Below are 18,869 nucleotides of genomic sequence, written 5' to 3' on the forward strand. Positions count from 1 at the left end.
GAACTGAATGTCGCAGGAACCTGCTTCTTGTATCTGACGCGTCAGACACACGTTGTCGTGCCTGGATCTCAGTTCTTTGAGAAGTCCTGCCCGGGTTAGTTGTTTATAGCAAACTCTCACTATACCATACTGACAACACCGAAACACTCTCTGTTAATAACATATGTGTATACACACACACACACACACACACACACACACACACACACACACACACACATACATACACATACACACACACATATACGTGCACACACCCACACACCCACACATATACATACATACATACATACATGCATACATATACAAACGTATATATATATATATATATATATATATATATATATATATATATATATATATATATATATGAGTTTTAAAGTTTAAAGTTATATATATATAAATGATAAAAGAAAACAAGTGTACAGTATATATATATATATATTTTAAAAACAATATTTAAGAAATAATACCCTTTTACATGTTTCAATGATTAATCTTCAGAAAGGAACTGCAAAATAACTGCTAAATATAACGTCGCTTATCAAAATTACGTCATTTACCAATGACGTCATTTAAAAAAATCCCACGATTCAAATAATAGTGAATGAATATTTGTATTCTTATGCGACATAAACATCAGTGAAGTATACACAAACAATAATACAGGCGTATTTAAAGCGAAACAAAATGAATTCAGTTATGTATTATTAAAGTATGCATATAAATTTAATTATAAGATTTGACTGCAATTATTGTTTGGTTCATGCAAGTATGAACTGAAGAAACGAAGCGCACAGTTTTGTATGGCCTTTACGCGGAGTCATACAGTGTGCACATCGTTGCATAAACTAAAATATAATTGTGGTCAATTCTTAAATGACGTCATTTTGGATATGTTTACATAAAAATAAACTGGTGCTTAACGTCTTTTGTTTTTCTAAATTTTGGACAGCTTTCAGTGTAAGGTTGCTATTGAAATGTTTTTGAATGATGACTATGAATGCATACGTCAATTATGGAGTGTCACCGTAGTACATTTGCTTAAATGTCAATAAACGTAGTACCGTGACCTCAATATCGAAGACTGAGTTATCGAAGTTTGACTGTATATAACTTCAGTAACTCAAACTTCGATCTCTCAAACTGAAGCGACGGTCTCGGCTGAATTGCTATAAAACCTAGTAATAATGGCCTTATAAAAACACTTATCTGACAAGTTTTCAAAAAGATTGTCTTGATCTACTGACTCGTAGCATTGCCAGTGACATACATCTTCATCATCAGAACCTAGCATCTCCAGTGACCAAATCAATTACTCACCCAAAATTAATATATTCATAGATTGAGAAATTTGCTTAAAAATCAGTGGTAATAGTCATTTGTATTTAAGCAATAATTCTTTAATCACTCAGTAACAGCATAACTATATATTTTTCTTTTTTCTTTTTTTTTTCTCAAATTAAAAAACAAAACAAAAAAACATTCCCTTTATTTTTATCGCACAACCTTCATCTTTAATGTCCAGACCTGCCACAAGTTAGACAAGACGCTTGGTTGTTTTAACTAAACACGTTTTAGTGAATGTTAAAACATATTTTAGCATCAAAACGCTTTTCAATATGGATGTAAAAACATCAGCGTTTTAAAGTTAAAATACCTTTTGAAATATATTTTCTTAGAAAATCATTTTATCATTTAAGCGAGGTTTTCTTTTCCTTATTTACATATTTCTCATACTTTATTTATATTAATTTAGGACATGATTAGTATTTACAGCTATACATGTACCGTTTCACCATTAAAAGTAGATTTGGACCTACATGTACTATAATAAATATCTAAATTTACCCACAATTGTTTGGTGCGATAACAATTAAAGAATATATGTTCCAATGACTCCGTTTCATTAGAAAATAATGTACATAGATTATCAGATTGTACACCACATTTATTTAGATAAGGAATCGTGGTTAAGATACAGTATATAAGTATAAACTGAAAAGCTTGTGTTTTAGTGTCGATGGCAGTAAACTGAAATAATATCCACTTATTTTATAACAGAAATTAACAGCAAACGAAAATCACTAACCAGTATCACAACAATACAAATACTGTTCAAAATACAGCACAGACAAACTTTATGTGAATGATGACATTTTTCAGGCGTCGGATCAACTGAAAATTAGCCCATGGTATGTGCCTATTTTACTGTTTCAGCTCCCTGTATTGAAGCATGTGGTCACAGAGTGGGGCTGTTTGCCGACTGCTATGAGTGTCACATGTTCATCATGTGTTCTAATGGTTCTCTTCTGCACTTCCCGTGCCCTGGGACTCAGCGGTTCAGTGTTGCACATGGCGTTTGCAGGGATCAAGCGGACGCTGTGTGTGGGTCAGTGCGTTGATGTGCTTATGGAACAACCGTCCTTCTTCATCATATGTACTCTAGTGGTAGCATTCTAAATGTTACATACATATACACAAATTCACATACGTTTTTTTTTTTTTCGTTTCCTATTTATTGCACGACTCGTAATCGTAATCGTAAACTGTATTAACTCTATCCAATTAAGGTGGTCGAGTGTGGGACAGATATTTGCACGACTCTGTTTTGCGTAATGATATATACCATGAGACCGAGCAGCGGTCGAGTGATATGTTCTGGTACAAAATAAACGCGTGCAATAAATATGAATCGAAAACAACGTAGTGAAGTTACTTTTATCTTCTAACAAAAATGTTTTTCAATTTAACGTCATAATTATGTTTTCTTAGATCTATGATCATTATACATTTATCACACTGTCTGAAAATGTCACTATAGTAAGATTAAATAGGTATGTAATAAATGAAAGTATTTAGTGTGTCACAAAGCAGTGGTGCACCACTGGTAAGTTGTAAACAGCTCAGCATATAAATGTGTGCTTAGGTCACCAGTACGACGCAATAAATTAAGTCGTAGATCATCGTACATCTCTGGAAAATAGATGTACGGGCTCCCATTTATGTGGGGGAAGAGTGGGGCAGGCTGGCTTTTGCCCGAATTAAAAAACCATTTAATCATATTATCATTACTACCAAACAGCTATATAGGGTTGCAAACGAATCACTACGCATTTATATCTGGATTGCAACTAATTGTGCGGGTAGAATGATGAAAATACATGGTAGAAAGCTCTCGGATTAGCACTTTTTGCCCGAATATCTCTATAATTTTTACCGCTTACGATCGCCCACAAATTCGGTCGTAAAATTTCTAGACTTATCTATGATGCTGCGATAGTTTTATAAGATCGGCTATCCGAAAAGAAAACACAATCAGTATAGAAAGTGTTCTATCTTTCGTACGATTCTGGGAACCATCGTAGGTTACCGCCCTGTTAGAGTTATCTTCAAAATCCTGTGAGGTCACACTTACACTTTAAACTAGTTTAACTAATCTGGTATAACTAAACCAGCGTGAATGTAATCTTGTCACTGTACCGGTATAGCTAAACCGGTACAGCTAAAACACTTTTGTTTATGGTTTAGTTAAACTGGTATAACAAAAACAGTTTAAATGTAAATGTGAACGCAAACTGTTTTAGTTAAACTGGTATACGGTGGAAGTGACAGTGACGTCACATACAGAATAAGCAATAAGCGCGTAAGTGTCGGTATGAAACTTGCAAATGGTCTTATATAATAATCTCCATTGACACCAACTCCACAAGACTCTTGATAGTAATACATGTATTATGATTTTGAAAAAAAAAATCTAATAATATTCTAACACAGTAAGTGTTAAACTAGCCTTTTAAACAAGACCAGTAATCCAATCTTTTAAAGCTAGGTTCATACTTTTAACGCCGTCACCCGCCGTAATACGCTAGCATACGCTATGCCAGATGGCGGCGTCAGCTGGCGACTGCCGGCAGACATGACCGCGTTTAGCATCATTGCCGTAAGTGTAAATCAACGCTCGCAGGCGCCGACCGATTTTCATCCCACAGACAGGATAAAACAACCCACGGCCTTTGTCCAGTTGTGGAGTGGAGTAAACCAAGGAGGTTAGTACAGTCCGAGTCCATTAATTTTAAATCATAGAACAACTTCCAGAATGCCGGTGTCGCGAAATATATTCGCCCCCCCCCCCTAGAAAATCGCCGGCTGGCGGATTTATTTCTCGCCCCCCTCCAAATATTTTCGCCCCCCCCCCCCCCTATATAATGTGTTATATATAGGACGATGATCTATTTCTACCATAGTCCATACGCATACAAATTATGTGCTGTCTTTAATAGTCATCGAAAAAAGAGAGAAATATCCTTATTTATTACATATCCATTCAATCTTAGTATAGTAATAAAGACCATACCGATCCGTGCAATCTTTTATTGAACATATGTCCAATAAAAGCCTGAACTATTTTGGGGGGAATCCCCCATATTATTGTTTGAGAGTTTATTATTATTTTATTATTTTATTAATTTTAAAATAAATAAATAAACTAAAGAAGGTATGTAATAAATACAGAACTTCACATACGTTTTTTTCGTTCCTATTTATTGCACTTGTTTATTGTGCGCAAGAATATATACCACTCGACCGCTACGCGGTCTCGTGCTATATATTATTCTTACGCACAATAAACTCGTGCAATAAATAGGAACGAAAAAAAACGTATGTGAAGTTCTGTGTATATATTACACTTTTTGGAAACAGTTCTCAAGCGAATTACTCTCTAATTATACAACATTACATTAGAAGAATACCCTCTATTTTACCTTTAGTTTACACTGTCTATGATTATAATTAATTTCTATCTATAGTATAGAGACTATAGACGATATTTTATTTCTTTATTTCATTTGTGAATGCAGTGCCCCGATTTCCTCCATAAGGTATTCATACGTCATGCATTTTAAAACATTTCAGAAAGACATTAATCCATAGATATGATTTGAATAAAAACATATACTCTCCGTCAAATATATAAAACTCAGATAATATGTTTCGCTTGTAGTGACGACTTCTATTGTAAACTGAATTATATAATTATAGGGGTCACTTTATTATCCATTATACAAGTGATTCTACTGATGTAGTGGCGTATATTTAGGAGAGTTTTGGGCTATCCTGGCAGTGTACTTATCTAATATGATGATGTATATACACACACAGGGTGAGCTTCTCTTGTTTCATTCTCCTGCTAGTGCACTATTATAATTTGCATAGTAGAGAAAGTTTGTTTTACTCCACCAGTAATATATTGGTCTACTATGATAATGTATTTAGCTCTCCGGTTAGTCTATATAATAAATAACTATGTGATAAATAGAATCTCACATCCGTGCTAATTTTATTACAGTGGGTGTGTGGGGGTGGGGTGGGGTGGAGTGGATAGAGGATATATAGTGGGAACTAATAATTCCATACTTTCTCAGAAGCTCTTGGTATTGTATAACAACAAATGACATTATATTCAAATCAAACCATAAACATTTTATTTCAAATTAAGTATCCATCAGGGAACCAAAATGCAATACTTGCATAAAATATAGTAAATAAAGAGAACGAAAATACGAAGTTATGAAGTCCTATCATATAAACACGAGTCTTTTTTCTTCTTAGATGCACACGATTTTATCCATCGATTTTTTTCTCAGTGACATATAATCGAATGCTCGCATCTTCCTGTCTTCAATACATTTTAAGATATGATTGCGCATATTGGCAATGTTATATTTCACTGAGGGAGACATATCCTGGGCCAACTGGAAGGCATTGGCTATTGCAAAGACCCCACAATCATTCCCATTCGGCTGATGCTGAACATCTAGAACTGTCACTGTAAGTGACCCATCTGTGTTCAAACGATTCTTGAAAATTTCTTTCATTTGCCGTTTTATGTTGTCAGTAATGGGATGAGATGGAATGCTGTCAGCGAATTGAATTCCATCCTTACTCCCAGAAACAGTCACCCAGTGATCATGGTCATGTAAGATTTGCACAGTGGTATCCATTGGCTTGAATGCTGTCTGCTTCAGTAGTGATTTTGAATACCAGTAGACTCTGTGATGAGCATATGGCAAGCATCAATCACTCTGTCGCTCAACCATGCACCGTTGAGAAAGTAGCATCGATCACTCTCGTTCAGTTTAAATTTTGGTACCCATTTCGACCACCTTTGTGGCAGCTCTTCTGTCCTGACAGATTTTGTTGCACTTTCAGGTTTGTTCCACCTCTTAAGATTCACGGCATTGTATTTGGTTTTCAGCACGGCATCACCCTTCTTCAATACGTAGAGTCCTTTCCCTAAAGTTTGCGTCACTGTATATGGCCCCTTGAATCGTGGTGCGAGTTTGTCTCCCTTCCTGGTATCTCGTCGACGGTTGACTATCGCCACGTGATCGCCAATCTGGTAATTAAAATATATTAAATTTAGTAAGATGTAGTCATTGCAAACATTGATCATTTCGGTTGAACCCTGAGAAAGCCTACAGGCCTTGAACTTAACTTTTTACAGGTAGCCACCCGGGCTACCAGCTTATGCCTTTTGGTAGCACTGAAACAACATATTAAGTCAGTGATTTTAAAAATGCACTGGCTCAGACTGAAAATTCACTGACCCATAATATATTTTATCATATGCATGTATACCAAAAATAATTTTTAAACTAATACAACTCAATACAAAATGTATCAGTTAATATACGCTTTGATAATATAATGCTCTTTTTTTACCAAGGAATATTTTAAAAAATATATATTTTTAAGAAATGTTTCGGGGTTTTTTTTAATTGTATAGTTTACGTATTACAGCACAATGCTTGTCTACGAAGCAACAAGGCATACCATAAATTAATTACCTCAAATATGGATCCTCTGTGCTTAATGTCGTATCGTTTCTTTTGTTTCTTCTGGGCATCTGATATGTTGTCCTGGGCGGTGTCACGATGCTTGGTCAGGTCTGCCAGCTGCTTCATTCTGGTGCCGACATCATCCATGTCCACATCACATGTTGCATCGTCTACCTGGTATTCTAGGTCGACGGGGAGTCGGGGCTTCTGACCATAAAGCAATTCAAATGGCAAATACTTTGTAGAACTCTGTTTGTTTGTACGGTAGGCGAAGGCTATGGCATGTGTGTACTGATCCCAGTCGTTGCACTCATCGTTTACCAGCTTCATAAGTTGAGTAACCATGGTTTGATTAAATCGTTCTGTTAGACCATTTGTCTGAGGATGATATGCCGATGTCATTGTTTGGTCCATGTCCATGATATCGCACAACTCTCGCACTAGTTTATTGCAAAACTCCCGTCCTTGATCGTGCAGCAATACCTCGGTTGAGCCGTATCTGTATACCAAACTCAATAGAAAGGCATGGATACTCTCGGCAGATTTGTTTTCTAATGCTCCTACCTCGACCCATCTTGTCAGATACTCTGTTGCGACGATGACGTAACGCTTTCCGTCGGAGGTCTCCATCAAGGGTCCTACAAGATCAATCCCCCACCTGTGAAACAGTCCTTTCACAGGAACAGGGTGAAGGGTGGCAACCTGCGGCTTATTACTTGCATTCGATCTCTGACATCTTTGGCACTGTTGACAAAATGTTTTGATATCTGCCGTCATCGTTTTCCACCAGAACCTGTCAGATAATTTCTTGATGGTCGCGTTTTGGCCAAAGTGACACCCTCCTATAAGGTGACTGTGAAGGGATTGCATTAAGGTCATTTTTTCTTCTTCTCCGATAACAACCTTCTGACACTTTCCATTGTGTCCTATGTGGTACAGCGTACGGTCTTCAAGTGTAAACACCTTTGCCTTTTCTCGCAGACGTCGCTTTTGACTCTTGGTATAGTCTTCTGGATAGTAGGACGAAGCAAGATAGTTGATCAAAACCCGAGCAGCAGTGGAGTTCATATTGCGTAAGATGATTAGCTTCACATACAGCAGCAGCAAACGTTGGCAAAATTACATAAGAATGAGTGATGTATTGTGAACAAAATTTTACCTTCCTTATATAGGAAAATATTAAATAAGTTTAGTTACACTGTATCAGTCATTATCCTTGATATTTTCTAATTACTACATTGTATATCTAACATCAAAGTGGACAGGAGTGTTCGTGGGTGTGAAATTGTATTTATTGTATCTCGCTTTGGAGTCGGTACCTTTGATCTTACCCGTGGTGTATCCTATAGTTAAACGATGTGCGCGTCTAACCTATTTTTAACATTGTTTCAAAGTACGCTAGGTAAATGATTTATGTTTTAAAAAAACATTAAAACACAAAACATTCGGTCAGATGAAATCCAAAATTAACGGTAAACGAAAGTTCAAGGTTTAATTATTACACTTCAAACACTGTACATGTATTCAAATGTGATACTCATTTCCTCCTGTGGGTGTTAGAAACCATTCTTATAGTTCTCATTTTTAATATGTACTTTTAGTGCGCTACATCTGACCTTAAACAATACTCATGGAATTATACTTATACATGTACGCTGTAAAATATCATCTAAGAACATCATTTTAGTAGCGTTATAACAGATATAAAATGTTTAGTACCACCACATTAAGACAGGTGTTTACTGTTTGCAGAAAGGAAACAAACAATTCTTGAAGAAGTATCTAGCTATAAACGTTCATTATATTTGCTTACAAATATTTGACAATTCAAATGCATAATTAATAGGCTACATTATTCCAGTAACTGAAGTTGGATGTGTGCGTGTATATGTGCGTGTGTTTATCTTTGCGATGGTCTGTATCATATGTGTATATGTATGTATATGTGCGTGTGTGTGTCTATGTATGTGTGTGTGCGCGTGTGTGGCATGCTCACGTGTATAAAACATAACAGTGATATAAATATGTTCAACAATAATTTACCTGAATATTGTTCATTAAATGACAGAATAACTAAAAATGAGTAAGGGGCGAATATTTTATTGGGGTGATTCTATTTCGTGGGTCGGGGCGATTCTATTTCAAGGGGGGAGGTTTTATTTCGAAATAGATTCGCCGGGGGGCGAAAATGTTACGGGGGCGATTCTATTTCACACCTCGTTAATGGCCTGCCGGGCATTTTCCTTCTTCATTTGGTCTTTAAAATCGGACTGGTTAAGCTCTCATCTATGTTTTGCATGTTTTTCATGTCTGTCGAACCAATTTAGTGCACTCCTTATTATATGTGTTGTGGAATGGCGTGGCTACTTATAAACCTGGATTTATACTTTTGACGCCGTCACCCACCGTAATACGCTAGTATAGGCCCGCAACCCGCGGCTGCCGGCGTTCGCCAGCGCATAAGTTTATACTTTAAACGTCAGCGAGCACTCGCCGTATACCGGTGCATATCGGCATAATCATTTCCAGAGTTCAACTGTGTTGAACTTTCAAGGTGTGCGCTTGCAAACGCCGGGTGACGGCGTCAAAAGTATAAATCCAACTTAACATGGTGAACAGTGTTGAGCGACGACATTTTGTACAACGTCACATGATACTTTATTTCACGATGTGACGTTCGATTCGTGTTGACCTGGCAGGCCTGTAGCTTTAGCAGTCGTAGTAGTGGTGACCTAAATTTGCCTCTGCATTCAAAAGGCAGGAATGGGTTACTAACCTATTTTTCAGTAAGAATATACATATCACATTCACAGCAATAATAGATGATGTTGAGTCATCCCATTTATCATCCAGATCTTATTATGGTTACATCTGTAATTTGTCAACAATGTGATGTTGTTTATTAGGTACTGCAGTGTCAAACAGAGCAATTAATAAGCCTCTGTGTGTGTTATTTTGTTCTTCTTACAACTTACGTGGTATTCTGAGTAGCACTTTGATTAAAAATTCACTTTGTCAGTTAACCTCGATTTTTGAAGCCATGTCACGGTTAAAATTTCTTATTGTTTTCGCTGGGCATAAAACATGAATAAAGTTGTAACATACTAAATACTCCATCGCAAACCATATTTAAGTGCTATTAAGTATATATGCTATTAACATTATGTCAATTATATTATCGCAATATACTCTTTCTATTTTAGGGCTATCTACTCACAAACAAGTATAACAAGTGCCACTTCTGTCACAAGTGCAACATCAGCCACTAGTCCAACATCAGCCACTAGTGCAACATCAGCCACTAGTGCGACATCAGCAATTAGTGCAACATCAGGAACTAGTGCAACATCAGCCACTAGTGCGACATCACCAACTAGTGCAACATCAGCCACTAGTGCAACATCAGCCACTAGTGCAACATCAGCAACTAGTCCAACATCAGCCACTAGTGCAACATCAAGAACCAGTGCAACATCAGCAACCAGTGCAACATCAGCAACTAGTGCAACATCAGCAACCAGTGCAACATCAGCAACCAGTGCAACATCAGCCACTAGTGCGACATCAGCAACTAGTGCAACATCAGCAACCAGTGCAACATCAGCAACTAGTCCAACATCAGCCACTAGTGCAACATCAAGAACTAGTGCGACATCAGCCACTAGTGCGACATCAGCAACTAGTGCGACATCAGCAACTAGTCCAACATCAGCCACTAGTGCAACATCAGCAACTAGTCCAACATCAGCCACTAGTGCAACATCAAGAACCAGTGCAACATCAGCAACCAGTGCAACATCAGCCACTAGTGCAACATCAGCAACTAGTGCAACATCAGCAACCAGTGCAACATCAGCAACTAGTCCAACATCAGCCACTAGTGCAACATCAGCAACTAGTCCAACATCAGCCACTAGTGCAACATCAGCCACTAGTGCAACATCAGCAACTAGTCCAACATCAGCCACTAGTGCAACATCAAGAACCAGTGCAACATCAGCAACCAGTGCAACATCAGCCACTAGTGCGACATCAGCAACTAGTGCAACATCAGCAACCAGTGCAACATCAGCAACTAGTCCAACATCAGCCACTAGTGCAACATCAGCAACTAGTCCAACATCAGCCACTAGTGCAACATCAGCCACTAGTGCAACATCAGCAACTAGTCCAACATCAGCCACTAGTGCAACATCAAGAACCAGTGCAACATCAGCCACTAGTGCGACATCAGCAACTAGTGCAACATCAGCAACTAGTCCAACATCAGCCACTAGTGCAACATCAGCAACCAGTGCAACATCAGCCACTAGTGCGACATCAGCAACTAGTGCAACATCAGCAACCAGTGAAACATCAGCAACTAGTCCAACATCAGCCACTAGTGCAACATCAAGAACTAGTGCGACATCAGCCACTAGTGCGACATCAGCAACTAGTGCGACATCAGCAACTAGTCCAACATCAGCAACTAGTCAAACATCAGCCACTAGTGCAACATCAGCCACTAGTGCAACATCAGCAACTAGTCCAACATCACCCACTAGTGCAACATCAAGAACCAGTGCAACATCAGCAACCAGTGCAACATCAGCCACCAGTGCGACATCAGCCACTAGTGAGACATCAGCCACAAGTGCAACATCAGCCACTAGTGCGACATCAGCCACTAGTCCAACATCAGCCACTAGTGCAACATCAGTCACTAGTGCGACATCAGCAACTAGTGCGACATCAGCAACTAGTGCAACATCAGCAACCAGTGCAACATCAGCAACTAGTCCAACATCAGCCACTAGTGCGACATCAGGCACAAGTGCAACATCAGCCAATAGTGCAACATCAGCAACTAGTGCGACATCAGCCACTAGTCCAACATCAGCCACTAGTGCAACATCAGTCACTAGTGCGACATCAGCAACTAGTGCAACATCAGTAACCAGTGTAACATCAGCCACTAGTCCAACATCAGCCACTAGTGCGACATCAGCAACTAGTGCAACATCAGCAACCAGTGCAACATCAGCAACTAGTCCAACATCAGCCACTAGTGCGACATCACCAACCAGTGCAACATCAGCCACCAGTCCAACATCAGCCACTAGTGCGACATCAGCCACTAGTCCAACATCAGCCACTAGTGCAACATCAAGAACTAGTGCAACATCAGCCACTAGTGCAACATCAGCCACTAGTGCGACATCAGGCACAAGTGCAACATCAGCCACTAGTCCAATATCAGCCACTAGCGCGACATCAGCCACTAGCGCGACATCAGCAACTAGTGCGACATCAGCAACCAGTGCAACATCAGCCACCAGTCCAACATCAGCCACTAGTGCGACATCAGCCACTAGTGCAACATCGGCCACTAGTGCAACATCAGCAACTAGTCCAACATCAGCCACTAGTGCAACATCAAGAACTAGTGCGACATCAGCAACTAGTGCAAAATCAGCAACCAGTGCAACATCAGCAACTAGTCCAACATCAGCCACTAGTGCAACATCAAGAACTAGTGTGACATCAGCCACTAGTGCGACATCAGCAACTAGTGCAACATCAGCAACTAGTGCAACATCAGCAACCAGTGCAACATCAGCAACTAGTCCAACATCAGCCACTAGTGCAACATCAGCAACCAGTGCAACATCAGCCACTAGTGCGACTTCAGCAACTAGTGCAACATCAGCAACCAGTGAAACATCAGCAACTAGTCCAACATCAGCCACTAGTGCAACATCAAGAACTAGTGCGACATCAGCCACTAGTGCGACATCAGCAACTAGTGCGACATCAGCAACTAGTCCAACATCAGCAACTAGTCCAACATCAGCCACTAGTGCAACATCAGCCACTAGTGCAACATCAGCAACTAGTCCAACATCACCCACTAGTGCAACATCAAGAACCAGTGCAACATCAGCAACCAGTGCAACATCAGCCACCAGTGCGACATCAGCCACTAGTGAGACATCAGCCACAAGTGCGACATCAGCCACTAGTGCGACATCAGCCACTAGTCCAACATCAGCCACTAGTGCAACATCAGTCACTAGTGCGACATCAGCAACTAGTGCGACATCAGCAACTAGTGCAACATCAGCAACCAGTGCAACATCAGCAACTAGTCCAACATCAGCCACTAGTGCGACATCAGGCACAAGTGCAACATCAGCCAATAGTGCAACATCAGCCACTAGTGCGACATCAGCCACTAGTCCAACATCAGCCACTAGTGCAACATCAGTCACTAGTGCGACATCAGCAACTAGTGCAACATCAGTAACCAGTGTAACATCAGCCACTAGTCCAACATCAGCCACTAGTGCGACATCAGCAACTAGTGCAACATCAGCAACCAGTGCAACATCAGCAACTAGTCCAACATCAGCCACTAGTGCGACATCACCAACCAGTGCAACATCAGCCACCAGTCCAACATCAGCCACTAGTGCGACATCAGCCACTAGTCCAACATCAGCCACTAGTGCAACATCAAGAACTAGTGCAACATCAGCCACTAGTGCAACATCAGCCACTAGTGCGACATCAGGCACAAGTGCAACATCAGCCACTAGTCCAATATCAGCCACTAGCGCGACATCAGCCACTAGCGCGACATCAGCAACTAGTGCGACATCAGCAACCAGTGCAACATCAGCCACCAGTCCAACATCAGCCACTAGTGCGACATCAGCCACTAGTGCAACATCGGCCACTAGTGCAACATCAGCAACTAGTCCAACATCAGCCACTAGTGCAACATCAAGAACTAGTGCGACATCAGCAACTAGTGCAAAATCAGCAACCAGTGCAACATCAGCAACTAGTCCAACATCAGCCACTAGTGCAACATCAAGAACTAGTGTGACATCAGCCACTAGTGCGACATCAGCAACTAGTGCAACATCAGCAACTAGTGCGACATCAGCAACTAGTCCAACATCAGCCACTAGTCCAACATCAGCAACTAGTGCGACATCACCAACCAGTGCAACATCACCAACCAGTGCAACATCAGCCACTAGTGCAACATCAGCGATTAGTGCGACATCAGCAACCAGTGCAACATCAGCAACCAGTGCGACATCAGCCACTAGTGCAACATCAGCCACTAGTCCAACATCAGCCACTAGTGCAACATCAAGAACTAGTGCAACATCAGCAACCAGTGCAACATCAGCAACCAGTGCAACATCAGCCGCTAGTGCAACATCAGCCGCTAGTGCGACATCAGCAACTAGTGTGACATCAGCCACTAGTGCAACATCAGCAACCAGTGCAACATCAGCAACCAGTGCGACATCAGCAACCAGTGCAACATCAGCTACTAGTGCGACATCAGCCACTAGTCCAACATCAGCCACTAGTGCGACATCAGCCACTAGTGCGACATCAGCAAACAGTGCAACATCAGCAACCAGTGCAACATCAGCCACTAGTCCAACATCAGCAACCAGTGCAACATCAGCAACTAGTCCAACATCAGCCACTAGTGCGACATCAGCAACCAGTGCGACATCAGCAACTAGTGCGACATCAGCAACTAGTGCGACATCAGCAACCAGTGCGACGTCAGCCACCAGTGCAACATCAGCCACTAGTCCTACATCAGCCACTAGTCCAACATCAGGATCTAGTCCAACATCAGCCACTAGTCCAACATCAGCAACTAGCGGTACATCAGCCACTAGTCTAACGTCAGCCACTAGTGTAACATCAGCCACTAGTGCAACATCAGCAATTAGTGCAACATCAGCAATTAGCGCTACATCAGCAACTAGTCCAACATCAGTAACCAGTGCAACATCAGGAACTAGTGCAACATCAGGAACTAGTGCAGCATCAGCCACTAGCCCGACATCAGCCACTAGTCCAACATCAGCTACTAGTGCAACATCAGTGACTAGTGCAACATCAGCAACTAGCGCTATATCAGTGACTAGTGCAACATCAGCAACTAGTGCGACATCAAGAACTAGTGCAACATCAGGAACTAGTCCAACATCAGCAACTAGTCCAACATCAGCCACTAGTGCAACATCGGCAACTAGTGCAACATCGGCAACTAGTGCAACATCAGCAACTAGTGCGACATCAAGAACTAGTGCAACATCAGCAACTAGTGCAACCTCAGCAACAAGTGCAACGTCAGCCACTAGTGCAACGTCAGCCACTAGTGCAACGTCAGCCACTAGTGCAACATCAGCCACTAGTCCAACATCAGCCACTAGTCCAACATCAGCAACTAGTGCAACATCAGCCACCAGTGCAACATCAGCAACTAGCGCTACGTCAAAGACAAGTGCAACATCAGGTATTTGTGTATTTTTAAAAACTAGTGCAACATCTGTGAAAATTCTTTTTGTGTTATATCTCTTTACAATAAGCACAAGAATTGAATGTCAGAGTATGAGGTAGAAATTAGTAAACCACCATAACTTGAGACGACCGCCTACTCAAGTTCCCCAGGAAGTAACTGAAATCCGCCAATATATTTTAACGCATAAACTCAGTGAGTGACTCTAGTATTCTCGTAATGCTGTACTCCATCAACACCTCATTTCAGTACCTTTAAAGGCAGAAAAACCACCCATCCCTTCTCGGCTGTCTCATAAATAGGAATATATTTGGGTTTGTGTAACCACAATCAATATATCTGGTATATATTATACCACTTCATCTGCTCGAGTTTGATAACTGAGTATTTCTTTAGCTATCTAATAAACCTCAACTATCGACTATTTAAAGTATGCCTCATAATAGTTATAATGTATATACTACTACATAACAAAGTAGCGCAAACGGGAACGAATTGTGAAATGCAATATAGAATCGAAACCTAGATGGTTTTTAACCATCATACATTACTTAGATGGGTTTGTAGATGCATGATATGTAATGCTACATTTTGAAACATGTTTTCATATCAAACGCATCTCACTAATTTTACATTCCCATTTTCACACTTGTCTATGGTGTAGCTGGTCCAACATGGATGGGGTCGAAATTTTATCTTTCTACCATTGTTCAAAAGGAATTGTGCATTTCAAAAAGAAAATGGTACTCGTAATACAAATTGTGTTCAAAATGGCGCAATCCCCAAGAGAAAAATCTAACAGTCTACTTAATTGGAACTAGATTCCCAGACCCATAATTGTGTGGAGTCACATGGGGTCGGGTGTGGTCCTGGGTGGGGTCATTCGATTTTAAGCGGTTATGGGCATACATAAGTAAGGCACACACTATAGCAGATTCAGATCACAACAAAAAGTAAAATTTGTTTTATTTAATGACGCCACTAGAGCATGTTGATTTTTTATCTTATCATTGACTATTGGACGTCAAACATATGGTCATTCTGACACTGTTTTTTTAGAGGAAACCCGCTGTCGCCACATAGGCTACTCTGTTACGACAGATAGCAAGAGATCTTTTATTTGCGCTTCCCACAGGCAGGATAGCACAAACCATGGCCTTTGTTGAACCAGTTATGGATCACTGGTCGGTGCAAGTGGTTTACACCTACCCACTGAGCCTTGCGGAGCACTCACTCAGGGTTTGGAGTCGGTATCTGGATTAAAAATCCCATATCTCAACTGGGATCCGAACCCAGTCCCTACCAGCCTGTAGACCGATGGCTTAACCACGACGCCACCGGGGCCGGTCAGAACACAACATTAATCTCGTTCAACAAGACTTCTCAAAGGTACCGACTGCAAATGATTGTATTAGGCCAAATGGTCTGAGCTTTTGTTGAGATAGAATATGGTATATTCACTTGCGGAACCATGCTATACCTTGATATATTGAAAGATGTGTTATACTAGTTCATTTGAAAAATAACTAATTTCGGGATAGCGTATATGTTGACCGCTGCATTTATATACATGTATATATAATGTTGCAGTAAACATGACATCCGAGTGCGTTAGTTAGCAAGTAAATTGTGTACAGAGAATATTTCAGAACTGCCCTCCACGTGTCTCACGGGGTGTACTACAACATACAGACTGTCTTATTTCAGAACTGCCCTCCACGTGTCTCACGGGGTGTACTACAACATACAGACTGTCTTATTTCAGAACTGCCCTCCACGTGTCTCACGGGGTGTACTACAGCATACAGACTGTCTTATTTCAGAACTGCCCTCCACGTGTCTCACGGGATGTACTACAACATACAGACTGTCTTATTTCAGAACTGCCCTCCACGTGTCTCACGGGATGTACTACAACATACAGACTGTCTTATTTCAGAACTGCCCTCCACGTGTCTCACGGGGTGTACTACAACATACAGACTGTCTTATTTCAGAACTGCCCTCCACGTGTCTCACGGGGTGTACTACAACATACAGACTGTCTTATTTCAGAACTGCCCTCCACGTGTCTCACGGGATGTACTACAGGATACAGACTGTCTTATTTCAGAACTGCCCTCCACGTGTCTCACGGGGTGTACTACAACATACAGACTGTCTTATTTCAGAACTGCCCTCCACCTGTCTCACGGGATGTACTACAAGATACAGACTGTCTTATTTCAGAACTGCCCTCCACGTGTCTCACGGGGTGTACTACAGTATACAGACTGTCTTATTTCAGAACTGCCCTCCATGTGTCTCACGGGGTGTACTACAAGATACAGACTGTCTTATTTCAGAACTGACCTCCACGTGTCTCACGGGGTGTACTACAACATACAGACTGTCTTATTTCAGAACTGACCTCCACGTGTCTCACGGGGTGTACTACAGTATACAGACTGTCTTATTTCAGAACTGACCTCCACGTGTCTCACGGGGTGTACTACAACATACAGACTGTCTTATTTCAGAACTGACCTCCACGTGTCTCACGGGGTGTACTACAAGATACAGACTGTCTTATTTCAGAACTGCCCTCCACGTGTCTCACGGGGTGTACTACAGTATACAGACTGTCTTATTTCAGAACTGCCCTCCACGTGTCTCACGGTGTGTACTACAAGATACAGACTGTCTTATTTCAGAACTGACCTCCACGTGTCTCACGGGGTGTACTACAGTATACAGACTGTCTTATTTCAGAACTGACCTCCACGTGTCTCACGGGGTGTACTACAGTATACAGACTGTCTTATTTCAGAACTGCCCTCCACGTGTCTCACGGGGTGTACTACAAGATACAGACTGTCTTATTTCAGAACTGACCTCCACGTGTCTCACGGGGTGTACTACAGTATACAGACTGTCTTATTTCAGAACTGACCTCCACGTGTCTCACGGGGTGTACTACAAGATACAGACTGTCTTATTTCAGAACTGACCTCCACGTGTCTCACGGGGTGTACTACAACATACAGACTGTCTTATTTCAGAACTGACCTCCACGTGTCTCACGGGGTGTACTACAAGATACAGACTGTCTTATTTCAGAACTGACCTCCACGTGTCTCACGGGGTGTACTACAACATACAGACTGTCTTATTTCAGAACTGACCTCCACGTGTCTCACGGGGTGTACTACAACATACAGACTGTCTTATTTCAGAACTGACCTCCACGTGTCTCACGGGGTGTACTACAACATACAGACTGTCTTTTTTCAGAACTGACCTCCACGTGTCTCACGGGGTGTATTACAATATACAGACTGTTTTATTTCAGAACTGCCCTCCACGTGTGTCACAGGGTGTGCGGCAAGCAGTAATGGAGTGTATGCAGACTGCTACGAGTGTAGAATATTCCATATGTGTTTTAGCGGTGTTGGCCAGTCGTTTTATTGCCCAGTTATGCAAAGTTTCGACATTTCAACCGGTTTTTGTCAGCCTGATTCTACTGCAGAATGTGGGTAAGAGATTGTTCACTGTCTTTCCAATAGGGAAATAGTTCAGCTAGTATACAGTTCGACCTAAATAAATTAGACCAGAATTTTAGTACAATAATTCATAAACAAATACAAAAATCCGCTCTCGAAACTGTATTCTATATGTTTGATTTTTTGGAAAGTGATTATTTTTGGTATCTTTTAAAAACTTGT

At 40.9% G+C, this 18,869-nt stretch overlaps 1 protein-coding gene across 1 annotated transcript in view; it reads left to right on the top strand.

The window, feature by feature from the left end:
* The first annotated feature begins 7,971 nt into the window (after nucleotides 1–7,971).
* Nucleotides 7,972–18,869, top strand: part of LOC121383607 (mucin-19-like) — a 31,721-nt gene continuing 20,823 nt past the window's right edge. The window contains 5 exon segments of the mRNA XM_041513698.1: nucleotides 7,972–7,980; nucleotides 10,346–10,359; nucleotides 10,361–10,524; nucleotides 10,699–12,414; nucleotides 12,445–15,162. Of these exon segments, the coding sequence (XP_041369632.1) occupies nucleotides 7,972–7,980; nucleotides 10,346–10,359; nucleotides 10,361–10,524; nucleotides 10,699–12,414; nucleotides 12,445–15,162 (4,621 nt within the window).

The sequence above is a fragment of the Gigantopelta aegis genome, chromosome 10 (genome assembly GCF_016097555.1).
Source record: "Gigantopelta aegis isolate Gae_Host chromosome 10, Gae_host_genome, whole genome shotgun sequence".
NCBI classification, from domain to species: domain Eukaryota; kingdom Metazoa; phylum Mollusca; class Gastropoda; order Neomphalida; family Peltospiridae; genus Gigantopelta; species Gigantopelta aegis.